Source organism: Bidens hawaiensis, unplaced genomic scaffold, assembly GCF_021521415.1.
Source record: "Bidens hawaiensis isolate Kalapana, Puna unplaced genomic scaffold, B.hawaiensis_p1.1 tig00008219_1, whole genome shotgun sequence".
NCBI classification, from domain to species: Eukaryota; Viridiplantae; Streptophyta; class Magnoliopsida; order Asterales; family Asteraceae; genus Bidens; species Bidens hawaiensis.
In genome coordinates, this window is record NW_027491584.1 from 867,024 (window position 1) to 894,692 (window position 27,669).

The 27,669-nt window shown below is 33.2% G+C and overlaps 1 protein-coding gene and 1 pseudogene across 2 annotated transcripts; both read left to right on the plus strand.

The window, feature by feature from the left end:
- Nucleotides 1–27,144, plus strand: LOC143637325 (histone deacetylase HDT1-like). 2 transcript variants are annotated; one of them, XM_077104742.1, is made up of 8 exons: nt 1–42; nt 117–187; nt 853–1,076; nt 26,171–26,187; nt 26,328–26,375; nt 26,483–26,709; nt 26,846–26,936; nt 27,023–27,144. In XM_077104742.1, exons 1-8 carry the CDS (start codon nt 30–32, stop codon nt 27,106–27,108), a joined length of 777 nt encoding a protein of 258 aa, XP_076960857.1. In that variant the 5' UTR covers nt 1–29; the 3' UTR covers nt 27,109–27,144. The 2 variants fall into 2 exon arrangements, with proteins under 2 accessions (XP_076960857.1, XP_076960858.1); XM_077104743.1 differs by having other exon boundaries at nt 26,513–26,709.
- LOC143637299 (UPF0481 protein At3g47200 pseudogene) lies at nt 6,068–7,597 on the plus strand (annotated as a pseudogene).
- Nucleotides 27,145–27,669: the final 525 nt, after the last annotated feature.

The following is a 27,669-nucleotide window of genomic DNA, read 5'->3' on the forward strand; positions in this document are numbered from 1 at the left end:
ATCTCTTCCTTCAATCTCTCTCATTTGCAATGGAATTCTGGGGTAAGCTTCATCCTCTTATATCAATTTCACCTATTTCTGTCACGTTTTTAATTGAAATTTGTTGGGTGTTTCAGGTGTTGAGGTTAAGCCTAATGAAACCCTTAAGGTTACCGTTGAAGACCTTAAGCTTCTTCACATTTCTCAGGTATGAATACTTCATCTGATTCAACTTTTGCTCATTTTGATTGTCGATTGAGTTAGTTTACTATTTACTAACGCGATGTAGTTGAAACCTAATTCTTTTATATAAATATGAACGGGTATGAATTTGTAGCTAAGTATTTGAAACCTATATTGCTTAATAGATATGAGCATTTTTAAGTAATACTTTTGAAACTAAAACCTAACTATTTAGGTTTCACTTTCTAATGTGTTGCTTTTATATGCTCATATTTATATTAAAGAGTTAGGTTTCAGTTTTATTGTTATTATTTTATACATGTTCATATTTTTATTAAAATTTCAGGTGTTAGTTTCATTGCTACTACTTGTCATAACTCATAAGTGTTTATATTTATATAAAGTATTGGTTTATTTTATTTTTAATACTTTATACTTAATTTTTAAATGAAATATTATTCCTTTTCTTTAACTTTTGAAATTTTAAGTCTATTAATGAAATTTTTGTTGAATTAATTTGTTTATGTTTTATATCGTTTGTTTTGGGTTCAATGGATCATCATATTTGAGCTCAATGAATATTTTAATTTGATTTTAAGCTAGTTAATGAGCTAGGACCTGGATCATGTTTATTACTACTTTATATTCATTTGGGGTTTTAAATAAAATTGACTCTATTTTTTTACAAAGGTTGCATTAGGAGAGGTGAAGAATGGGAAGAAAGTGGAGAATGTCCCTGTGAAAGTTAACATCAATGACAGAAAGTTTGTTGTCGGGACGCTATCGTCGGAGCATGTACCTCAAATCATATTTGATTTGGTATTTGAGCAAGATTTGGAGCTGTCTCATGGCTGGAAAGATGGAAGTGTCTACTTTTGTGGATACATTGCTGATAATCCAGTTGAATATCCTTTGTCACTTGCTTGTTTTGCATTATGTGTTTTTTCTAATTATGTTGATTACCACTTGTTTAATGATTATTTTGCTTCCTTAACCGTAGTGTTTTTCTTTGATCCACTATGGGTGATGATTCTTATTTTGGTGAGTCTTATTTTAGAAACAAAATATACGGTTTGTTATTTATTTCTTTTGTTCATTTTACTAAAGTTGTATAATCACTTGTGTTTTTACAGGTTCATCTGATGATGAAGAAGAGGCACTTAACTTCAATGCTAATGGTATAACTTTTGTTACAGTTTGTAAATCTTTTTTCATTTTGGAATTATGTTTTATTGTTGGATTGGTGTTATGTTTCTTATTGTTATTAATAATGATCAGGCGATCTTCAAGAAAAGCCAAAGGCATCATTGAAGAAAGTACCTGAGAAGGTAGAATCTGAAGATGATTCTGAAGATTCTGAAGATGACTCGGATGATGAAGACGGTGATGATTCTGATGACTCCATGGAAGAAGATGAGTCTGAAGAAGAAGAAGAAAAGGTATTAACTTTTTCCTATTTTTATTGTTGTCGAATCTCTTTAGTTGTTAATTTGCTCTAATATGTTGTTAAATGTTACTTTACTTAGCTTCTTTAGTTAGATTTTGAGACTTTCTTGATGTTATGTCTTGACAGGTTGTTGTGAAGCCTGTGAAGAGACCTGCTGAGTCTGCGCCGGCTTCTGCTAAGAAAGGAAAACCAAACACTCCTCAAAATGGAAAACCAAACAATCCTCAAAATGGAAAGTCTAACACACCACAAAAATCAGGTATTAATTTGATTGTCTGCTTAGTTGACTTCTGTTGACTTTGAAAGAACTTAACGTATGTTCTTAACCAGGTGGAAAGAAAGGTGGACAAGCAGCAACACTGCAAGCGAATTCGAAGCCTAACTTTAAGAAGGGCAAGAAAGGTGGCAACCGATCCTAGATTTGAGATGTGCTAGTGTTGGTGATTGGGGTATACTAAGTTTGGTTTTGGTCAATTTTGATTTTAATTTGTTTTTAAGATGTATTGTGTTTTTTGGTTTGGCAAGATCATTCTTGACATTGTACACCAGGGGAAGTTTTGTTGCAAAATGAATGGACGTTTTGATGCTGTTTTGTTTTTAGTTTTTTTGGTTATAAAAGTATATTAAAAGAGAGTTGGTTTTGGATTATAATCTCGCATGTTACACAAAAAAATAATAGGGGTTTAAGGTTGGACCAAATAATTTATTCACCTATGATGGTGGTTTCTGGAGTGGGTAGACCAAATTTGTATATTAAATTGCAGAGAAAAGTTGAAGGCCCAAATTTGCATTAAAAAACAGGTAGATTAGAATACGGCATCTATATTATATAGAGGTGTACAAATCGGGTTGTTCAAATACTCGGGTTCAAGTATAGAATCGGGTTTGGGTATGACCGGTATTGAAAAATCGGGTAGTGGTTATAATCGGGTCGGGTTCGTTTCTGGGTTTTGTCTCTAAAAACATACCATATGCATCGAGTTCGGGTCGGATATATAACCGGGTATTCTAAAATTGGATATTTGAATACCCTATTTTCGGATACTAAAAAAACCCTATTTGTGGGGGTTTTTCAAGCTTTTTTTCGGGTATTTTTTGAGTTTAAATTGAATTTTTTAAAATCATGCATTTTTAGGGGTATTTTTCGGGTATTTTAAGATATTTTTCGAACATACATTGGGCATTTGATATACCCGATTCGAGTATTGGAAATACCCGGTTTCGAGTATGGTACCGGTTCGGGTTTTCGGGTATTACTGGATACAAATCGGATCCGGTTCGGGTTCGGGTTTTAGTACCGAAATGCATACCTACGGGTACGGGTTCGAGTATTAAAAAAACCGGTTCCGGGTTTTTATTTCGGGTCTAATTTCAGGTTCGGGTTTTTTGTGCACATCTATCTATATAACCAAAAAGTTACACAAAAAAATTATATGTTTTTTATTTACATTTTCTCTTTTCTACTTACAATAACTTAAAAAAAATAAAATGAATAAATATTATGCGTCTCTTTTTGTTTAGTTATATAAATAAACTAGTTTTAGAGCCCGTGTAAGACACTAGATGATCTAATTAATTAAACTATAATAAAACAATACATAATGTATATAGATTAATGTATTACATTTAATCATTATACATAAATTGATTTTATTTATATCACAAAATGATTTTTTTCAAAAAAAAGCAAACTTAATAAAAAAACAATGTACGTGCAAAATCATACCAAAAACACATTATTTGTTGAAATTTATTCTCAGTATCATATATATATATATATATATATATATATATATATATATATATAATTGAAAGAAAATTTATTTATGAACCAATTTCGAAGAATATTGCTCATATAATAATAGTTTTGCGCTACACCATAAAAAAGATTTTGACGAAGTTTGAGGAGCTTCTCAACTTTGTCAATTGACAAAAAAACACAGTTTGTGAATGTTTTGCTTAACTTGAGCATAAATTTGTACCACATGCTTCACATACAATATTTTGATCGCCATTCAAGTAAAAATTAACACTGACACAAATGTTTCTAATTTGATAAAAGTTAGAATCATTGATGGCCTGGAGGTGACACAACAAAAGTGTTTGTTATTTTTTATTAAAACTTAAAAGTCATGGAAAAAATATTCAATGTGTAAAATCCTGAGTCTTTTGACTGTTTACAAAAATTTAATTAAAAATAATTTGAAACCTAATCACATTTAAAATTCTAACTTTATTTGTTTTACATTTTCAAGTCAAAACTTTGAATCTGTAACAAGTTTGACAATAAATCTATTTGCATTCTCAAAATTTTAAAATTATTCAGATTACCCTTTTTTACCCATAACAAATTTGAGCCAAATGTAGTTAATTTGTATCAAACGATCTGGTTACCGACTTTTAACCCGTAATAATCAAATTTAAGATCACAAAAAAACCCGAAACAATCCTTGATAAAAAAGCCCAAGAATGAAGAAACTAAATATGATAAACTTTATTATATTTGACTGAAAGTAATTGATATATAATATCCTTACAATTTAACACATATATGTATAATTTACTAAATTAATAGAAAAAAAACAGATTGATTTAAATCATATATTTATAATTTATAAATTTATATCATTATATGATAATGTACAAAAAAACCAATAGATAAATGGATTTATTTTTAAAATAGGATCAAATTTTAAGCATAATTAAAAAAATTAATTCGTAATACATAGTTTTAAATGTTATACATAGTATAATATGTTAATGATAACATTTAAAACTATATTCTTTTCAATATTTAACAAACACGGTTTTTTATTTTATTTTTAGATTTCATCAAGTTTGTTGTGAAATATATTCTAACAATGTATAGTTAGGGCTGTAAGCGAACCGGACGTCCGGCGGACGTCCGGGCGTCCGTTCGACCTGTTTAATAAACGAACCGGACATGGACACAAAAATTTCGTTCGGTAAGCTTAACGGACGAACACGGACAAGGGCCAAGTCCGTTCGATAGTGTTCGTGAACGTCCGGTAACGTTCGTCCGATTACGTCCGGTAATGTCCGTCAGGTATCGTTAGTGTTTATATCTATCCAGTATCGTAATTTAACTGCAGAATTTCTAGTGTTATTAATAACACTTTTATATTACTACACATGTTTGATGTCTCTTATATTATAGTGATCCACTTTATGTTAATATATTAAGTGTTAAGTATATTTGGATGTTATATGGTGTAATTCCTAATTTGTATGTGAAGTTGTTTAGATATATGCTTGGTGTCAATATGCAACCATTTATATTTGTCCATTAGTGTTCGTTGTCCATTAATGTTCACATGATTGTTTGTCCATTAATGTCAATTAGTGTTCGTTTGCCCATTATTGTCCGTTAACGTCCGTTTAAAATATTAATGGACGGACATGGACGGACACGGACAAACTCAATTTCTTAATGGACGGTCACGGACATGAATTTTCGTTCGGTAGAGTGTTCGTGAACCGTTCGTTGGTCCGTCAAAAGCTTAACGGACGGACACGGACATGCTCTCGTCCGGTTCGGTCCGGTCCCTGTACACCCCTATGTATAGTAGTATAATATGTAAATATTTATTTTTATAAAAGTGTACAGATCTAATATAAAAAGAGTTTAAAAAAAGTGAATAATTTAATCATGTTATAAATATAATATAAATTGAGTGTAAAATGAAAGTGAATAATTATTTATCTATGACATATATTAGTGTTGGATGGAAAAAAATTGTGAGGACTAACCACAAACTGACATTTGTCATAAATTATTTTACTTTATTAGAATATAGGCAGATAATACTTTTTATATATTTATCGTTATATTTCTCTCTATCATTTATTTATCGTCACATTTGCAACTTTTTAAATATACAAAAATATCTCAAACGCTTTAATTATTCTTTATTTTATGAAAACTCTTACACTCAAAATTTAAAGGATAGGATGCAGATAAAAAGTGAAACTACTTACTACTCCTTACACCAAAATATGGATCAAAACCATGTTATTACAATTGGCAAAAAGGTAAAAATTATCAATACCCGTCCAACTATAAAATATAAAACGTGATAACATGAACTTATTTACTTATGTTATAACGAGTTATATTAGTAAAATACCAAAATTTAGTGTATGTAAAAATTTGATTGTCGTTACATATTTAGGTTTGTGGCTATAATTTATACACAAATATACAAATATAGTTTGAGTCAGTAAATGTTAAAAAATTAAACGAAAATATAAATACAAAGAAAAACAACTTGTATATGAAATTGAAAGGAAATAGTTGAATGCCCAACACGCAAAACCCTTCAAGTTGTTGATAAACAATGGTGAAAGGAAGCACAGAAGAAACAATGAAATCCTTAAGATATTGACTTTTTTCATTCAGTCCATTTTTTCACTTCCAAGCACCAAATCAATTCAAAAATGACCACAAACATGAATCAAAGCCATGCTATCACAATAGATGAAGAAGAAGTGAAAGTCATGATGACTGAAATAGAAAAGCCACCAAAGTTACTCAACAAATCAGCTGGCAAGAGTTCTTGTTGCATATTTAGAGTCCCTCGAACTCTAGTTGAATTACACAAAGAAGCATACCAACCTCAAATTGTGTCCATCGGCCCGTACCACTATGGCAACAAGGATCTTGAGATGATTCAAGAACATAAAGGGAGGCTCCTCGTTGATATGATTACGAGAACAGGTAAGCCACTTGGTTTCTTTATGAATATTATAGCGCCAATGGATGATAAAATTCGAGAATGCTACTCGGAGTCTATTGATCATGGTCCTAATGATCTAGCTAAAATGATGGTCCTTGATGGTGTTTTCTTGATTGAATTGTTTAGAAAACTCGGGAAGTTGGTTTCCACTCACCAACATGATCCCATCTTTAAAATGGGTTGGATTTATCCAATTTTGAATAGAGATCTTTTGAGAATAGAGAACCAAATCCCGTTTTTTGTTCTACAAAAGTTGTTTGAAGAGTTTAAAGCCAATAATACGCGTACCCTTCAATCTTTAATCCTTGAGTTTTTCAATTACATGGTTGGTAGGAAACCTGAAGTTTTGATGAAGTGTGAGAATCTTGATGGGAAACATTTACTTGACTTGTTCCGAACAAGCTTTATATATACTAGGAAAAGAAACCTTAAAGCTTCAAATAATAATTATAAAATCAACAACCCTTCCCTCAAACTCATTCGACCCGCGACCAAGTTAGTTAACGTTGGGGTCGAGTTCAAGGCAAACAATCTAGCCGATAGCTTCTTGGATGTAGAATTCCAAAATGGGTTGCTTTTAATTCCTCATATCAACATGGACGATTTTCAAACTACATTTCTTATGAACTGTATGGCTTTCGAGCAATGTTATTATTGTTGCACGAAAGAGATTACAACATATGTTGTATTCATGGGATGTCTAATGAGCACCTCTGCCGACATAAGTTTGCTTTAGGAAAATAATATTATTGAGAATTATTTTGGTACAGATGAAGAGCTTGCAAAATTCTTCCAAAATGCCGGGAAAGATGTGGCCTTTGATATCAAGGCTCATTACTTATTTGACTTATTTGAGGAGTCAAACGAGTATTGGAATGGGTGGAATGTAGGTTGGGCTGGGTTTAAGCATACCTATTTTGAGAGCCCATGGGCTTTAATTTCGGCATTTGCGGCTTTTATGTTGCTTTCTCTTGCGGCTCTCCAAACATTTTACACCATTTTTCCATACTATCATAAAAATGACTAAGATAAGCGGTTCAAGGAAGTGGGCAGTGGTTGTTCGAGGAACAGTCTGGTGATGGTGCATTATATTGTTTTCTTATTAGATAGTCCATCTTATAAGAAGGTTGTTCAGTTTAAATAACTTCTTATTTGATTTGATTTGTTGCAATGTAAACGGATGTTTTGATTATTGGGAATGGTTAAATTATGTTTTGATTTCACTTTATGCATCTCTTTGTTCAACTCTGGATCCTTGATTCATTTTTGCTACTTAGGAGGTGTTTGGGATTTGCATAATTATGACTTAGGTTTTACAAAGGTTTTGAGATTGTTTGATATTGTAACTTATAACTTAATCTTAAAAATAAGTTATAAGGAATAATATCTTTTGAACTTAACAACCCTTCTTTGTATATGGTTTTTGTTTTGTAGTAACATGCCTTTAAACAAGGTTTGATGATCCTAGCAAGATCATAACTTACTATGAAACTATGGAATTTCTTCTCTCTTAGGATGCTAACAAACACCTACTGGACGATTATGAACTTGCTAGGACTACCCTTGCCCTTTTGACTGCTTGATCGATAGACGTTTTCTCTTTTACATGAGTTTTATGAAAGAAAGCTTCCGGGAACATGAATAAGAGTATACAATCACCTATTAGACGATTATGAATTTGCTAGAGAGACCACAAAGGCACAAAAGTTGCAAACTGGCTAGAACACAAGAACATTTGAATTTTCACTCTAGGACCGTCACAAATAATTAGACAGCCCGTTTAACTAAAATTTTGCATATTTTCAGTTAGAACATTGACTTTGACTTTGCCGTATTTACCATTTGGACCTTCAAGTTACAAAGTTGATATATTTTGGCACAAAACTTTTCAAGAAGTTATATTAAGTTTAGATGGTTGCTAATAGCTTTGCCTTAATCCATTTTGTCAAACAATCGATTTCTACCACAATGAATTTAACCCTCTTTGAGCCTAAGTGCAAAGGACCCACTATGTCAACAGGGAACATCTCATCTTTTGGGTGAAAAGATCACCCACTATGTCGCACATATGGATTTTGCCAACATTATTGTGCATTTCGGGTCACTAATATCGATGTTGATGAACTTAACCATGTCCATCCTAAGGCATGCATGGGTGCAACTAATCCCATATGAATCTGCAGCCTGAACCACACCTTTGAATAATTTAAGAGGTGAAAACGAAGCATTAGAGTGAAACATAGATGCCCTAAGTTAATGTCGGACACATTATACATCCCTTGTTTCTAAAGTGTACTCTCTAGGCTCTGGTATGAATAACATATATTATGTCGGGGTCGTGACTACATACTTATAGCAAATGTTCTGCCAAAGCTCATGGTCGGCCCAAGCATAGGGCGAGCCGAACAACCGACTGAGGCACATAATTTTTTGGGGCCAAAATTTCATACATTTAAAATAAAATAGGTATGAATCTTGATCATCCTATTATATATTGGGTTCAATACCTTTTTTCTAATCCATAATCAATTTAAAGTGTAAATTACTTGTCCCAAACTAAATTATAATAAAAACAAAAAAATATGACTGACGATTGTCGATTGAATTCTAGATTTCTAGTCACGATCCTTCTTTGGTGAAGATCAACGATTGACTAGAAATCCAGAAACTATCGTCGGTTGTAACATTAATTTCAATTATAAAAAATTAGTTTATATATTATGTTACCCACAGGACCTATGGGCCCTTTTATTATGGCTCAACCGAGATATTCAAAATTCTCGAAGACGGCTCTGCTGGAGCTACGTAACTCATATGTTTAGTTGCAATGTATGTTGGGTCAAGGATTGTTCATGGGGCTTTAGTAATAAATAAATAATAGGATGGTTTGAATTTGTGATCAATCGGGTCGGATCCAATTTTATAACCCATCGGGCTATACGGCAAAACCCAATTGTTAAACCCTAATCATTAGGAGGCAACTTCACCTATATAAACTCCTCTCAAACACACACAAACATTGGTCTTAATTAATTAATTGCAATGGAATTCTAGGGTACATAATTTCTCTTCTTTTCTTATAATAAAACCATACGATTTTGTATTTATAATCATCGTTTAATTTAATTATAACTTTGTATGTGTTGTACATAGGTGTTGAGGTTAAAGCTGATGAAAAGCTTAAGGTCATCGTTGAAGAGGATAAACTTTTTCATATCTCTCAGGTAATATCATTCATTCTTATTATTCAACTTTTAATCATCCTTCAATCTCTCTTCGTCTTCGATTTTTAATTTTTATTATTAACCAATTATTTATGATTTTAACTTAATTGATTAACCAGGTTTCACTTTCATAATTTATTATTATTATTATTATTATTATTATTATTATTATTATTATTATTATTATTATTATTATTGATTCAGATCAATTAACAACTCAATGAAATTTCAAATTTTATGTTAACCTATTTAAGTAACTAGATCAGTATTTGGTTTATACTTTCACTTGTTTTCGATTTGTTACAATTTTGGGATTAAATTTTTTTTACAAAGGTTGCATTGGGAGAGAGAAAGGATGGGAAAGGTGAAGAATATCCCTGTGAGAGTTAACATGAATGGCGAAAAATTTGTTGTCGGGACGCTATCGTCGGAGCGTGTACCTTAAATCATCTTTGATTTGGTATTTGAGCAAGATTTGGAGCTCTCTCATGGCTGGAAAGATGGAAGCGTCTACTTTTGTGGATACGTTACAGATCAACCAGATATTTGAGCTAGATTTTGATTACATGTTTTCCGTAAACATTACATTCCCAAAAACTCTATCATTGTACCTATATATATTTTTCTGTTAATCAATGATTGATAAAATTATAACATTTAAGTGTTACAAGCTAAAATGGTAAACGTATTCACCTTAAATAATATCATACCATTTGAACTAAACAATCCTTCTTTGCATATGGTCTTTGTGATACACCATAGATGTGCATCAAATTTCTATATTATTGTAGGATGTAGCTCCAGATCTTTTCAAAGTCTGGTTTTAAAAGTTTTTAATATTGTTTAAAATTGTTTGGTTTGTTTAAAACTTGCTAGAGAGACCACAAAAGTTGATAGGCTCCTATACAAACTGAAACATAACCTTCCTCCATGGTTTCTAACTTGCAAAGCGGCTAGAACACAAGAACACTTGAGTTTTCACTCTAGGACGGTCACAAATAATTAGACAACCCGTTTAACTAAAATTTTGCATTTTTTCAGTTTAGAACATTGACTTTGACTTTGTCGTATTTGCCATTTGGCCCTTCAACTTACAAAGTTGATAATTTTAGCACGAAACTTTTCAATATGTCTATGGTTGCTAATAGCTTTGCCTTAATCCATTTTGTCAAACGATCGATTTCTACCTCAATGAATTTAACCCTCTTTGAGCTGTACACACTATGTCGATCCGCCATTTTCGGTATTGTGATAGGGAACGCCTCATCTTTTGGGGTGAAAGGACCCATTGTGTCGCACATATGGATTTTGTCAACAACATTATGTTGCATTTCGGGTCGCTAATATCGACGTTGATGAACTTAACCACGTCCATCCGAAGGCATGCATGGGTCCAACAAATCCCATATGAACTGCAGCCCGAACCACACCTTTGCATCATTTAAGAGATGAAAACGAAGAATTGAAGTGCATCATTTAAGATGCCTTGAGTTAATGTCGGGACACATTATACATCCCTTGTTTCAAAAGTGTATTGCGTAACCTCCAAAATGAATATACATTATGGCGGGTGTGACTACATTCTTATAGGCTAACAGCAAATGTTTTGCCGGAGCTAAGGGTGGCAAACCCAACCCAAATGGATCGTTTTGGGTCAAGATGGATAAACATTAAAAGTTAAATAGGTCAGGATAGATCAAAAAAATTCTTCAAGGAGGTCAGGATGGGTTGAAAATATACAAGTGAGTTTCATTTATAGGTTAAAATGGGTCAAAACAAAATATCCAAGTTATCCAAAATTTATCTAATTCAAAATACCCACACTATCACGTGCGAAACAAAACTCATCCGAAACACAAAAAAACGACCAAAACAAAACAAAACCCCCCGAACTGACAAAAATGAAACAAAAAAAACTAAAATGAAATTGGACCGAAATAGAAAAACGAGCAAAACAAAACAAAGAAAACTGAAATGAAACCGAAAAACTGACCAAAACGAAACACAAAACGCGAAATGCAACCGAAAAGCTGACCAAAACTAAACAAAAACACTGAATCGACCAAAACAAAACAAAAAAACAGAAACAAAACTGAATCGGAATAGAAAAACAACCAAAACGAAACAAAAAATGATATTAAACCGAAAAGCTGACCAAAACGAAACAAAAAAAACCGAAACGAAACTGAATCGAAATAGAAAAACGACCATAACAAAACAAAAGATGCACTATGAAACTGAAAAGCTGACCAAAACGAAACAAAAAAAACGAAATGAAACTAAACCGAAATAGAAAAACAACCAAAAGGAAACAATAAAAACCGAATAAAACTGAAAAACTGACCAAAAGGAAACAAAAAAAAAAAGCTAGATGCAATCGAAAAACTGACCAAAATGAATCAAAAACACCGAACCGACCAAAAACTAAACAAAAAAATTGAAATGAAACTGAAAGGAAATAGAAAAACGACCAAAACGATACAAAAAACCGAGATATGAAACCGGAAAACTGACCAAAACGTAACAAAAAAAAGTGAAGTGTAGCCGAAAAGCTTACCAAAACGAAACAAAAAAGCTTAAACGTAGCCGACCAAAACAAAACAAAATGAATCAAAACGAAATGAAACCGAAAAAACTTACTAAAACGAAACAACACTGAAGCCGACACTGACCAAAAGGAAAAATATTAACCGAACCTGAACTGAAATGAAAAAGAAAAACCGACCAAAACAAAACAAAGTAACTGAAAAGACCGAAACCTAAGAGCTAAACTAACCCTTAACGCTAAACCGAAATTTCTCGTGTTTTTTTTAATGAGCCAGGATGACGGGGGAAACATTTTAGTTGTTTTACATTTTTCGTTTTTTATTTATATTTTGAGTTATTATTTTTTTATTATTTTATTTTAATATTTTTAGGGGTTTTCTGAAACCCTTTGTATTTTAACTTTTATATGGGTCATGATGGATTAACTTAATCCATCTTGACCTTTATTCATCCTAACCTTTGTTTAAAAAAATCCATCATAACCTATACTCATTCTGACCCAAACTCATCCTAACCTATCACCCTAATCCAACCCAACCCATAAAAATTGCCACCTCTAGCCGGAGCTCATGGCTGGCCCAAGCATAGGGCGAGCTGAACAACCAACCGAGGCACTTAATTTTTGGGGGTCAAATTTTATATATTTTAAAAAAAATTAAATAGGTATGAATTTTAATTATCTTATTATATATCTAATACTTTTTTTTAATCCTTAATTCATTTAAGCTATTGGGCCCAAACTAAATTTTAAAATAAATAAATAAACAAAAACATACGACGGCCAACTGTCGAATGAATTCCAGATTTCTATTCATAATCCTTCTTTGGTGAAGATCGACGATCGATTGGAACTCCATAAGCTATCGTCGTTATACAACGTTAGTGTCACACCCCGACGAAAGGCGGGGAAACATGCCGGGGTGCAACGGATTGCCCATGAACACAAGACACTATTAAAGTGACAATATTTAAACAACTCATTCATTTCATTACATCATCCAAATAACTCAAACTTGTTCATACAAATAACCGAATAAATAGTCAAACAAATAAATTATTCATTTATATCTAATAACCTAAACAGTCACAAGATAATATTTCTTCAAGTCTCCAAATCAACCAAGTAATAAACCTGAAACATTGTGTCACACCCCTACTTAGGGCCTAGGCGTGTGACCACAAGTTGGTACTTGTTTTGTAAATATATCAGAGTTTATGGGTTAATTTTAGCGGAAGACTTTTAGGTTTGAATATAATATTAATTTACATTGAAAATTTACTCGGGAATTAAATACCCAAGTATTAGTTTACAAAATATATGTTTCAAATTACAAGGATTTTAGTTATCAAAAACGGAGCCATCTCGTACGCGCTTCTATCTTCATTAAGACTCCAATCCTTACTAATGCTATTTATGCTTAATTACCTACAATGAGTTGGAAAAATACGTCAGATATATGCTGGTGAACACATATGACTCTATAAAACATTTGAATGACATTACAATACAAATATCGTTTTCTCGACAATCTCAGCGGAAGCTTTTCTACTTCCAGTATATGTACCACTGCCCCACACACATAACGGTATTCTCCGAGCCACGGGGCCCTGAACAGAGAACTAGTCATGACCGTTTAGCCTGCGGCTACTGTAACACCGCGTCTTGTACCCTCTTTAATTTAAGCCTAAATATACTAACTTAGAAAGTATATGGACCAAAAGTGTAAATTCTGAAAATGTTGTCCCATCGCGGTACGCGACGGGGTAACACTCAACCCATCGCGTAGCGCGACGGGCTTGGTGAGTTACCGGACACATGTCCAACACCGTGTCAACACGTGGCGCAATGTGACAGGTCACGTGTCACCACCGCCTAAGGCGGCGTAAAATTGCAGCGCCGCGGTACGCGACAGGTTCCAAAGAACCGGTCGCGTACCGCGACGGGGGTCCAATTTTGGCTATAAAAGGGGGGTGACGGGCATGAGCTCCATTCATCCCAAAATACACCTCTCTTTACACACACATAGCATTGGAAAGCGTGCCCCATTGCCGTAACAAGCCGGCATGCTGTTTTCTCGTAATTCGTGCAAGAAACGAAGTTATAATCAAGTAGCAATCACTTAAGCGAGTAGATCAAGATCCTGCCTTTTTCTTATTATCAATCTAAGCATCCGAATTAAGGTAGGAGTTATGTTTAAGTTATTTGAATTATTGCTTAGATTATCAATCGAGGCTATGACCTTTAACCTTGATCGTATTTTACAAATCATTCACAATCATGTTTTCATAAACGTTACTTCATGATGAAGTAATGTTAAACAAAAGAGATATTTTGACGGGCATGTAGTCTCTGGAAGGGGGATATCATTAGTAGTAAGTTTCTTGCCTAAGGAAAAGTAATTCGCATAAATCCAATCAATTGAGGGGCCCGTTTACTTACCTGGAGAAACTTACCAACGTGATAGAACCTATTAGGCTAAAGCATGCTATATCAAACGTCACATAAAACAAGTGTTTTCAATCACAATCAAAGATAAACGATTTCAAGGTTAAGCTTACAATCATAGCTTAACATTATTCAAAACATTCATACAAACCTATTTATGTATAGGTTAAGTATCATTCACAATCAATCAATCAATCAGTCAAGGTTTTCAACACCGACGATACAGGTGAATACGTTAACCTTTTTAATCAGTCAAAACATATTTATACTCAATGAGACGAACCGGTGTTTGTCTTAACGAGTCAATCAATGTCTACATGAGATAATGAAATCTCTAAAACGTTATAATACAAAGTAGAGAATAATATCAACTCAGACCGAATACGCATATGTCTGGATCCAAACATAACTGTTAAAGCTCAATCAATCAATCAAAGGCAATGAAGCCGCGAGCTTAAACGGTCATGACCAGTTCTCAGTTTTGGGCCGTTTGGCTCGGGGAATACCGTTGTGTGTGTAGGGCAGTGGTACATATACCGGAAGTAGAAATGCTTCCGCTGAGATTGTCAAGAAAACTACATTTGTATTGTAATCGTCATTTAAAATGTTTTATGGAGTCATACGTGTTCACCAGCATATAGCTGACGTATTTTTTCAACCCATTGCAGGTAATTAAGCATAAGTAGCATTAACAAGGATTGGAGTCTTATTGAAGATAGAAGCGCGTACAAGATGGCTCCGTTTTTTATACAAAATCCTTGTAATATGAAAACATATCTTTTGTAAACCAATACTCGGGTATTTAATTCCCGAGTAAATTTTCAATGTAAATTAATATTATATTCAACCTAAAGTCTTCCGCTAAAATTAACCATAAACTCTGATATATTTACAAAACAGGTACCAACTTGTGGTCACATGCCTAGGCCCTAAGTCGGGGTGTGACAGCTACCTAGCCTTTTATTGATTAGGCTTAACAGTTATGTTTGGATCCAAACACATGCATATTCGATCTGAGTTGATTTTATTCTCTACTTTGTATTATAACGTTTTAGAGATCATGTAATCTCATGAAATCATTGACTTACTCGTTAAGACAAACACCCGTTCATCTTGTCGAGTTTAAATATGTTTTGATTGATTGAAAAGGTTAACGTATTCACCTGTACCGTCGGTGTTGGAAAACCTTGACTGTGAATGATTGAGAATGATATTTAACCTATACATAAATAGGTTTGTATAAATACCTGAATGGTGTTTTGATTAAGCTATGATTGCTAAGCTTAACCTTGAAATCATTTATCTTTGATTGTGAATGAAAATACTTTGTTTTTATGTGACGTTTGATGTAGCATGCCTTGGCTTAATAGGTTATAACACGTTGGTAAGTTTCTCCAAGTAAGTAAACGGGTCCCTCGGTTGATTGGGATTTGTACAAATTACTTTTCCTTAGGCAAGAAACTTACTACTAGTGATATCACCCTTACAGTTACTACATGCCCGTCAAAATATATCTTTGTTTAACATTACTTTGTGTAACATTCGTTACTTTTCAAACCCGAAAATTCGACCCGTTTCAAATTTTCGGTTTTATTTATGAATATATGTATAAATATAAATGAATATTTCAAGTTTCATTGTATGCGTGTTCGTCAACCAACTCATTTTGATGTTTCGATGTATTCGTATAATTCTTTTATTATATATAATTATTGTTTATTTATTTAATAATATTTACAACGCATTATAGTTGTTATTCGTTGTTTATCTATTTCGTATTGTTCAATAACTGAACTTCAAGTTCTAAATGCTTACTCAAACGAGTCACAACCTAGCCGGGTATAATACGTAAACGCATCCAAGTTTGTAAACATTATCTCATTTCTATACATTTCAAAGTACAAGGGTTCCTTTGTAAATATACTTTACTTTATGTTTTAAATCAATATGAAAGTACAAGGGCTGAAAGTATAAATTGATATAATAATAATAATAATGAAAAACACAGTAGCCCAGCCCCGTTTCCCCTTGTCACTCCCGTTTTTCCGGCGCCGTTTTCGGCGACCGGAATCCTTTTCCGGCGAAGCACCAAATCACCATTAAAACCCGTTTTGCGCCAAATTAATTCGTATAACGTAATTCTCCGCTAACTACGAACGATAATCAACAATAATAACTCGTAATAACATGTAATCACAAGACACTATGTGATTACATGTTATTACGAGTTATTATTGTTGATTATCGTTCGTAGTTAGCGGAGAATTACGTTATACTAATTAATTTGGCGCAAAACGGGTTTTAATGGTGATTTGGTGCTTCGCCGGAAAAGGATTCCGGTCGCCGAAAACGGCGCCGGAAAAACGGGAGTGACAAGGGGAAACGGGGCTGGGCTGCTGTGTTTTTAATCGGGTTTCTAACGAAAACTTAACGAAATAATAGTTATAACTACGAATTTAATCTATTAACAGCAGGAAATAATTAAGATGCCATTAACTATCAGTTAACCTCAAACGTTCCAATTATCACTATAAATAGAACCTCAGGCTTCGTCTAAACTCGCTCACACTTTCACATCTATCGAAAACACTCTACAAAATCTCTAATTTATCCGGCGAGGCTTGGGTCCCCTTCATTCTGACACCAACCGAGGTAAATAATATATGGGTTTAAATCATTTTAAGCCGTCTAATAAAACCCTAACCTATTTTGATCGAACTTATAATAGATTAACAAATTTGAATCTAGGGTTTGGTGAGGAAGATGATGAGCTTTAATAATTTGTATATAACTAATACCTTTTGATAATTCAAACAAGTATCAAACTGGTCCATTGGTTAGAACATGATTATTTAAGCCAGAGGACCTGGGTCATAGCGGTTTTGTTGTTTTGTTTTTACTTTTAAACTTTTTTAATATATATTAACCAAATAAAATTTATAAAAACTATACTAAATCAAATAAAATTATTTTAAATTAAACAAAATTAAATATAAATTATAGTTTACCTTTTTTCACTTAAAAACCCGACTTTCGTTCCCGTTAAGTTTTCGTTAGAAACCCGATTAATATTTATAACTATTATTTCGTTAAACTTTATATTACACTAACACTATTATTTTTAAAGCTAAATTCCGTTAAGATTCATAACTTCATAAACGTTATAGATTTCGAACCCATCAAGTTCGTTTAAAAACTAGTTTAACTTATATATATATATATGCTTGTATAGATATTTTCGTCTGTTAAATCTTAAATTCGGTAACATATTCAGTTTTCAAAATAAAATATATCGTTGACACCAATATTTCTGTAACCCTTAAAATATTCAAACATGGTATTAATCTTAACTTAATAATTTGTTAATAACTCGTTAAAATTCGTTAAAGTACAAAATACTATTATAATATCCAACTCTATAATAAAATATACATTCAACACTCTAAAAACCCGACAACTCGATTTATCTACTTTTTATAAGACGTTAGTTAATATTAATTTTGTACGTTTAATTTTAGTTCGTGACGCTCAATTGCTTCGATTTCATTTACGTACTTTCGGTTTTATTTCAAGTTTGTCTTCAACATCAAGGTGAGTTTCTCACATTCCCTTTTTACCCTTTTTAACTATTTTGGGGGTAGCATATATATCCTATCAAAAATGCAATTTATTTTATTTATTATTTACAAACTACAATTCGCATCATGGGCTTGTGTGTTTACTTGTTACTTGCTCAATTATTACGTGCATGGATTTCTTCGATAAGTATGATCATACGCCCCCCTTTGCACCCATGGACCATTTGTTTCTGGTGGAAAATGGACTCCGATCTGAGTTCGTTGGTGCACAATCCCAACTGGAAAAGACCTTCATTTATTCTTTACACTCATGGACCATTGTTTTTAGTGTAAAGAACCCTTATATGTTTTTCACAAGTTTTCATGGAATTGTATGGTTTTTTTATATATTATTTCAAACTGTGTGAACTCACCAACTATTCAATTAGTTGACTTTATTTTATATATATATGCTACAGGTACCTTCATTAAAGGATGAAATGACGAAGATACTAGAAGTTAGGTTATTTAAATAATAAACAAGAAGATGTTTGTTTTGTTCCTTGTTCTTTGTGTTTGTTCATTTGATAAACTTGTGTACTTGGATTTGAATGAATTAATGATAATATTGTCACTTAATAGTGTCACATGTGTTTTGGGCAATCTGTACGTCGCACCCGGGCATATTCCGCTTTAGCCGGGGTGTTACACTTTGCTATGAAGTAACGTTTATTAAAACTCGTTTATGAATGTGTATGTTTACAAAATACTTTAAAGGTTAAAGGCCATAGCCTTGATTGATTGTATAAGCTATAATTCAAATAACTTAAATATAACTCCTACCTTAGATAGGATAGTTAGAATGATAATAAGAAAAAGGCAGGATCTTGATCTACTCGTTTATGTGATTGCTAGCTTGATTATACTTCAAAACTTGCACGAACTTCGAGAAAATGGCACGTCGGCTTGTTACGGCAATAGGGCACGCTTTTCAATGCTAAGTGTGTGAAAATAGAGGTGTGATGGGATGAGGAGAGCTCAATACCCGTCACCCCCTTTTATAGGTGAAATCCGCACCCCATCGCGTATCGCGATGGGTTCCTCTCACCCCGTCGCGTATCGCGACGCTGCAATACGTCGCCGCCTTACCAACTCGTGATACGTGGCCTATCATATCGTGCCACGTGTTGACACGTGGTTGGACACGTGTCAAGTGACTCAGCATGGTCATCGCAATACGCGATGACCTTGATGATTTGGGCCGTAGTGTATCGCTACGCCGCCATTTTCTGGGACAATGTGCAAGTCCTTCGCGCTACGCGAAGGGTTTACATGTTACATGTCGCGTATCGCGACGGGAGAAGATTTTTAGAATTTTCAAGTTTGGTCCATATACTTTCTAAGTTAGTTATTTTAGCTAAAATTTTATAGGGTAAAAGACGTGGTGTTACACATTGCTTAAAATAAACTTTGTCAACACGAATTTTGGTGAGCAATTTTCATAGTTTTGAACAATAAGTATATAATAGATGAAATCCACAACTCGTATATGGAACAATAAATAATAGCAACAATTTAGATATGCAAATAGTAAATAATTTAAGACACCTTTCTATATGGTAACAACCAAATATACTCGGGTAATAGTTGCCCTATGCTACTAGCACGAGGCTAAGTAGTTAGGGGTGCGTATGATCATACTTAATAGTTTCATAGAGGCCAACCCGCCTAAAGCAATAAACATATAGCATGTAATCATGTAAAGCATATAACACCAAATCGAGCATTTATTTAAGTAGCATATACTAAAGAGTTTGTGGTTTGAGACACAAGTATAAATCATTTGAGTTCGAATAAGTATGCAATGCCACCCCCAAAACGTAAGATGGAAAACGGGGGATGAAAAAGTACTCACGTTAACTAAGTAACTTGAAAGATTGATTCGTGAATAATCGGAGATCGGTTTAACGAGCAAGACCTAGATTAAACGGGTCTTAAGTTAGTAGGTAGTCTTGAGAGGGTTTAAAGTAAAATATATGACAAGTAAAGTACATAAATGAAGTTTATGGTTTTGAGAAATTAAAGACATGTTTCTTGAAAAATAAGTTTACCCGAAACCATGTCTTGGTATTACATTCATAAATATTACTCAACCTATGTCAAGTAATTATGTGGGTTATAATGCATTATTGCAAGACCCTTTGTTATATAAATACCAAAACGAGGTTTCAATCGAGTGTTCGGATTTGTCGATTCGAGTTTTGATAATTAACTAAACTCAAAGTTAACTTTCCAAAGTGATAAATGTTATGAGATAACTCAATAAAAATCAAAAGACTTAACCAAGTATATAGTTCTATTACAAATAACCTTAACGTCCGTTAAGCGAGTATTTGGTTTTACCGGTCCAAACTTGTTATAAGATCAAGTTGGATTCGACACACCAAGTATGTTGATAAAATAATTTAAAATTAGTTTAAAATACATTCTTGAAGAAAAGATGAGTTTCGGTGGCCCAAAACACACTTGTGTGTCTTAAGCGAGTGAACATAGTTTAGTTCGGTTTTGGTTTGGTCCTTGACTCGGAATAATACCGAGGATGGTTGCCACATACCCAAATACCATAGAACTATAAAAACGATTTTAGGAGTTATAATATCCAAATCTTACATAAACATGTTTATTTGACTATTTAAAACAAAACTAGTAAACAAGAATTCGGTTTTGGTTCGGTTCTCAACTCGGGATAAAACCGCTAGTGACCACATACCCATTACCATGGAACTCATTAAACATGAATTAGAAACTAAACTACTTATAATTTAAACAAGGCTAGTAAGCATTAAAGGAAATACAGTATAATCAATGACTATATTGAGTCCTCCATGTAGCCTTGCCTTGTAGCGTATCACCTCAACTGATCATGGCCGAAGAACGTGAAAGTCGAAGGAAACAATGGGTGCATATAATATATATGTTGTACCACAAGCTTCAATTACTAAGTAACAAAACAAAAATTAAAGAATGATTTTTGTTTGATTATTAAGAAACCTTGAAGAGATGAAGTTGTATTCTTTGTTTAGGAGAGAAATTGTCACACCCCGGCTTAGGGCCTAGGCGTATGACCAATAGTTGGTACCTGTTTTGTAAATACATCAGAGTTGCAGTTTATTTTAGCGGAAGACTTTGGTTATAATAAAATATTAATTTATTTGAAAACTTCTCGGATAATAAATATTCGAGTGTTTGATTTATAAATCATGTTTTAAATCTTATTACGATAGTTTAATAATTTAAAACTGAGCCATCTTTACCTTGCGAGCGTCTATCTTCATGAATGACTATATTCCTTGCTACATGTGCTAATATGTTTCCCTGAAATGTGGGAAAAATACGCCAGCTTCATGTTGGTGAACACGTATGACTCAATAAAACATTTTGAATGACGATTATAATACAAACATAGTTTTCTTGACAATCTCAGCGGAAGCATTTCTACTTCCGGTATATGTACCACTGCCCTACACACATAACGGTATTCCCCGAGCCACACGGCCCTGAACTGAGAACTAGTCATGACCGTTGCAGCCCGCGGCTTATTTGCCTTTGATTGATTGATTGGGCTTTAACAATTATGTTTGGATCCAGACACATGCGTATTCGGTCTGAGTTGATTTTATTCTCTACTTTGTATTGTAACGTTTTAGAGATCTCATGATCCCCTGTAGACATTGATTGACTCGTTAAGACAAACACCCGTTCGTCTCATTGAGTATAATATGTTTTGACTGATTAAAAAGGTTAATATATTCACGTTATAAAAGGTTTGGACGTATTCACATGTGACTGTCTGTTCTGATTGATATGGTGATCTCGTTTGAAACTTTGACTGTGAATGATTGATTGATGATTGACCTATTATAAAATAGGTTTATATAAATATCCGGATCGTCATCTGATCCGGCTACAGACCCTTAGTCTGGTTTTGATAGCTTAAAACCTTGATTGATCATTTGTTTGAATGAAATATTTAGACTTGTAGTCTTTTTGTTTAATTACTAAATCATATGTTGAGTTTCTTCTTCATGAAGAAACATCTATAATTTGTTTCTTCTTCAAGAAGAAACATTCATTGACTGATAGTATTGAATGTAAAATCTTATGTTTCTTAATTATAAAGAAACAATGTTTTTACTATATTTTTTGTATATGAAATGATATGTTACTTAATCGTTAAGAAACTATATCCTGACTATATCCTTATGAATGAAAAACATGTGTTTCTTAATTGTAAAAAAAACATATAATCCTTTGTATGTTTAAAAGCTTATGTAAACATAATTATGATCAAGGTTTGGGTTTTATCCCTGACTGTGGTCTAAGCCATAATAATAATAAAATAATGGCTTAGACAGAACCCCTACCTTACATGGGTATTCGAAGTTCTATTACTAAGATTGATCAAGCAGCACTTCCACTCTCTATCGCGTTCTAGAGCTTAGACTGTTGGAACCTCAGAGCTTGGCACTCACTATAATGGTTGGCACGCAAAACTAGGCGACATATGGTGGACGTCGTGTTGTGCACGTACTTCGAGATAGATTGTCAGGTTATTTTCGGGTGGCACGCATTTCGAGGTATCGTCGGTGTATGACACGGATTACGAGGTGACGGTTGTCGGGTCGGGGCACGGAAACCGAGGTAGTGAGAGAATAATTCTAGAGAGAAACAATTTTGGTGTGAAGGAGAATGGTGTCGTGAACGTCCTATTTATAGGCTGAACTTACAACCTATCGCGATACGTGATGGGTCTTGGTGATCCCGTCTCGTATAGCGGCGCCGTATATTCTACGCCGCCATACCTTGTGTTGACACGAGTCTGCTGACTCATCAAGGTCCATCGCGATACGCGATGACCTTTGTTCTGGGCTCATCGCGTAGCGCGATGGCTTCCGAAAATCAATTTTTTCTCTTTTGGTGTAATATGAATCAAGGAGATGGAATATATATATATATATATATATATATATATATATATATATATATATTTGTTTGTTGGGTAAAATTGTTCTCAAAATTGTGCGCCTGTTTCATGAGCAACTTCTAAAATCTGGATTCCTTTCATCCAAAGATACATACCTATCTATATATAATAGTTGGTGAATTACTAATTGGATGACACGTGCTAAACTTGAAGATATTGTTGGCAACATTAAATTGTTGTGGCATTCCTGTTCTTTCTATGTGGCCACTAAATGAATGATGTTTATTTTATTAGTTTTTTATCTTTATTTATGTATAAATAATACATAATATGGGTAAATATAATTAAGTTTGAAGTGAACGTTGGTTACCCCACTTGATATTGAACATCTTAATTGAGATATAAAAACACACCATATTATAATTGTTATGTATATATGTATGCGTAGATGAGTGTTCTCGTATACATTATGTAGGCATATATATTAATTATATGTATTGTTGTTAATAAAGGTTATTTATTTTCTTATATAATTTTTTTTTTCTCCTTACATATTTTAGAGAATAATTCATTCAACTTTACTAAGTTATCAAAATTGGACCAAAATTTTGGGGATGTTACATAAATGAAATGAATGAACAAGGTTAAAATGAAGAAGATAAGCTTGTATATATAGGGTAATGGTCAAAATTTATTTTCATGTTTTATCACAAGACTTGCATGTGTTTTAATTGGTTAAACAAACCAAAAAATACAAACAAACAACAAAAAAACGAATCTGCAGTTACCAAAAGGCGTCGCGCGACCAACCTGGCCTCCCTGGCTGCGCGGCGCGCCTTGCTTGGGGGGGGGGGGAGTCAGTTTTGGTTGTTTGGCAGATTTGGTCCTTGCAGTTCGTTTCGAGGCGTTTTAAGCGTTTTTTTAAGTGTTTTAAAGGTCGTAAAAAGGTGTTTTCGAAATTCGACAAATATGAGATGATTATGTAACATAAAAACCCATTATTTTATATTATTGAAAGATCCGGGTTACAAATCGGGTCGGTTTACAGTTTAATCGTACAAACAAGTTATCCAAAATTGACGAATGTCACAGTTAGAAAGTGACTTTCGTTTAAAAAATTAGTTTCTATACTTCGTTACTCGTTAGGGCATATGGACCTTTTTATTTGACTCGACCGATATATTTTAATTCTCGAAGAAGGCCCTGCTAGAGCTACAAAACCTAGGGGGAGCAGAAAACCGAATTATCCGAACCGAAAAAACTGAACCGATAGAAACCGACCCGAAGCATTAACCAACGGTTAATTTTTTTAGTTTTATTCGAAAAACCGATTTTTCGGTTTAGGTTCGGTTATCCATTTTAAAAAAAACCAAACCGATTGATCGAACCGATGTTTTATAAGTGATTTTTAGATGTTATGACTGGAAACAAAACACCAAAAGAATCTACCATTTATGGTGATGAAGATTATGAAGATTGAGTATAAACTTTGAAGATGAATAAGATAATGAAAGAATATTCGGACCAAACTTTTAGTGTTTTTTTATTAAAAACTTTGTTGAATTTTAAACTCTCCTACTCAAGCAACTTTGTATTTGTTTGGTTCCACGTAACACGTAAATATTTTTGTATTTTGAATTCAATATATATGTAGTACTCTATTTTTTTGAAATTTTTTTATAATGTCTACTCGCAACTAAAAAACCGAAAATAACCGAGACCGAAATCGAAATAACCCGAAAACCGAAAACCAACCGGTTGGTATTCTAAAATATCCGATAGCTTCGGTTTCGGTTTGGGTTTCACCTAACAACTGAACGGAACCAAACCAAACCAAACCAAACCGTGCTCACCCTTAACGGAGCCAATATGTTTAGTTGCAATGTATGTTGGGTCAGGGATCATTCCTAGGCTTTAGTAATAAATACATAAATAAATAATAAGATGGTTTGAATTTGTGGCCAATCGGGTCGGATCGAAATTTATAACCCATCGGGCGATACGGCAAAACCCAATTGAAATTGAAATTGAAATTGAAATTGAAAAAAAGGACTAAAACCCTTTGATAATAATGATAAACCCTAATTGTTAGGCGGCAACTTCAGCTATATAAACCACTTCTTCCTTACCAATTCCGCCTCTTCTTCTCAAATACACAAACATTGCTCTTAATTGCAATGGAATTCTGGGGTACATAATTTCTCTTCATTCTTTTCTTATTTTATAACTATACGATTTTGATTGTATAATCGTATAATTAATTATGAGTTTGTTTGTTTGTTTGTTTGTATTATACTATTATATATAGGTGTTGAGGTTAAAGCTAATGAAAAGCTTAAGGTCACCGTTGAAGAAGATAAGCTTCTTCATATCTCTCAGGTATTAATATCATTCTTTCTTATTATTCAACTTTTAATCATCCTTTAATCTCTCTTCTTACTCAAAAGTCTTCGATTTTTATTATAATCCAATTATTTATGATTTTAACTTAATTGATTAACCATGTTTCACTTTCATAATTACTACTCTATATCCGATGCTTCTGTTTAATAATAATATTAATATTATTATTCAGATGAATTAACAACTCAATGAAATTTCAAAATTTTATTTTAACCCTGTTTAATATTATTGGTTTATACCTTAACTTGTTTTCGGTATCGGTATATATGTTACAATTTTGGGATTATTATTTATTATGAAGGTTGCATTGGGAGAGGTGAAGGATGGGAAAAAGGTGGAGAATATCCCTGTGAGAGTTAACATGAACGGCCAAAAATTTGTCGTCGGGACGCTGTCATCCGAGCTTGCACCTCAAGTCATCCTTGATTTGGTATTTGAGCAAGATTTGGTGCTTTCTCATGCCTGGAAAGACGGAAGCGTCTACGTTTGTGGATACATTGCAGATAATCCAAATTAATATCCTTTGTTTATTCATTATCTTGCGTTATCATAGGGTTCTTGATTGGTTTAGGTACCGATTGTTTGTTGGTTATGTTGGATCCTTGACTGTATAGTTTGTTTTCCTTCGGTTTACTAGCAGTAGTGATGATTCTGGACCTGGTGAGTCTTGTTTTTAATAGATTATTATAATTATTATTATTATTATTATTATTATTATTATTATTATTATTATTATTATTATTCTGTGTTTGTGTCATTTGGCTAAAGTTGGATTGTAAATCATGTTGTTTCAGATTCGAATTCAGATTCATCGGATGAAGAAGAGCCTGTGGCCGTAAATGCTGATCGTAAGAAGTTCTTTACTTCTATAAGATTTATTTGATGTTAAATTTGTTGGCTACTGTTAGAATGTTTGTATGACCGACCCGTATTACTTTTGTTTATTTATGTTTAGGTGTTCCTGAAGAAAAACCATTGAATAAAGTAAATGCAAAGGTGGAATCATCATCTGATGATGATTCGGAAGATGAATCTGATGATGATTCAGATAAGTCATTGAATAAAGTAACTGCAAAGGTGGAATCATCATTTGATGATGATTCGGAAGATGACTCCGAACATAGCTCTGATGATGATTCAGATGACGAGTCGATGGAAGATGATGACTCTGAAGAGGAAAAGGTGGTTACTTTATGACTTTTGTGGTCTTTCTCGATGAATTATTATGTTCTAACGACAGTTTTTTTATATGTTGTTGAGTCTTTATGTGATGCAATTGTTTAATTTCTTAAACCATTGTGCTTTAATGTCTTGATAGGATGTGGAGCCTGTGAAAAGACCTGCAGAATCTGCATCTAAGTCTCCGGTTTCTGTTAAGAAAGCAAAATTCAACACCCCTCAAAAATCAGGTTTTACATATTAACTATTTGTTTGTTTAAATCTAAACATGTCTTTATTTAAACCTCTTGATTAACAGAATCTTTATTATTTGCAGGTGGAAAGAAAGGTGGTCAAGCAACTCCACAAGCTAATTCAAAACCCAGCTTCAAAAAGGGCAAGAAAGGTGGCAATCGTTCGTAGATGATGATACATATATCATACTGTTACTAAAGCTTATTTTTGGCCAATTTTGATTTCCTTATATATATATATCTATTTTAAATAGTGTTACTGAAATTTTTGGTTTGACAAGATTACCTCTAGACGTCGGGAAGTTTTGTTACATTGTGAACTGATGTTTTGCGTATTAGAAATGGTTTAATTTATGTCTTGTGATTGTGATTTAAAAATTTTCATCTTTTCTGTTCAACTTAGATACATGAACCTTTATGTAAAACATATTGGTGCTAGGTTTTTTTGTTTTTTTTTGGCCCAATTTCATAGCAGACTTGACCTTTGGTTGTGTTTAGGTTCTTGTAGTATGAATGAGACCCGTTTGTTTAAATTCGGAATTTTTAATCTACCAAGAGCTGTAAGCTTGAAGTAAGCAACAATATGCAGATAAGCATTCATTGTAAATGTAATACATTCCCACAAAAAGTTAGTAAGGTATATTACTTTTATTTGTTAACTTAATACAGTTTCTTTAAATTTATTATGTGTTTTTTCGAAGACATTCTACCATTTTACTTGTCTCAGTTT

What these genes read in the sequence shown, in the direction of transcription:
- LOC143637325 (XM_077104742.1), top strand. An exon ending in TGTGGCCGTAAATGCTGATC is followed by an intron (nt 26,376 to 26,482) that starts GTAAGAAGTTCT and finishes ATTTATGTTTAG; the next exon opens with GTGTTCCTGAAGAAAAACCA. An exon ending in CAACACCCCTCAAAAATCAG is followed by an intron (nt 26,937 to 27,022) that starts GTTTTACATATT and finishes TATTATTTGCAG; the next exon opens with GTGGAAAGAAAGGTGGTCAA.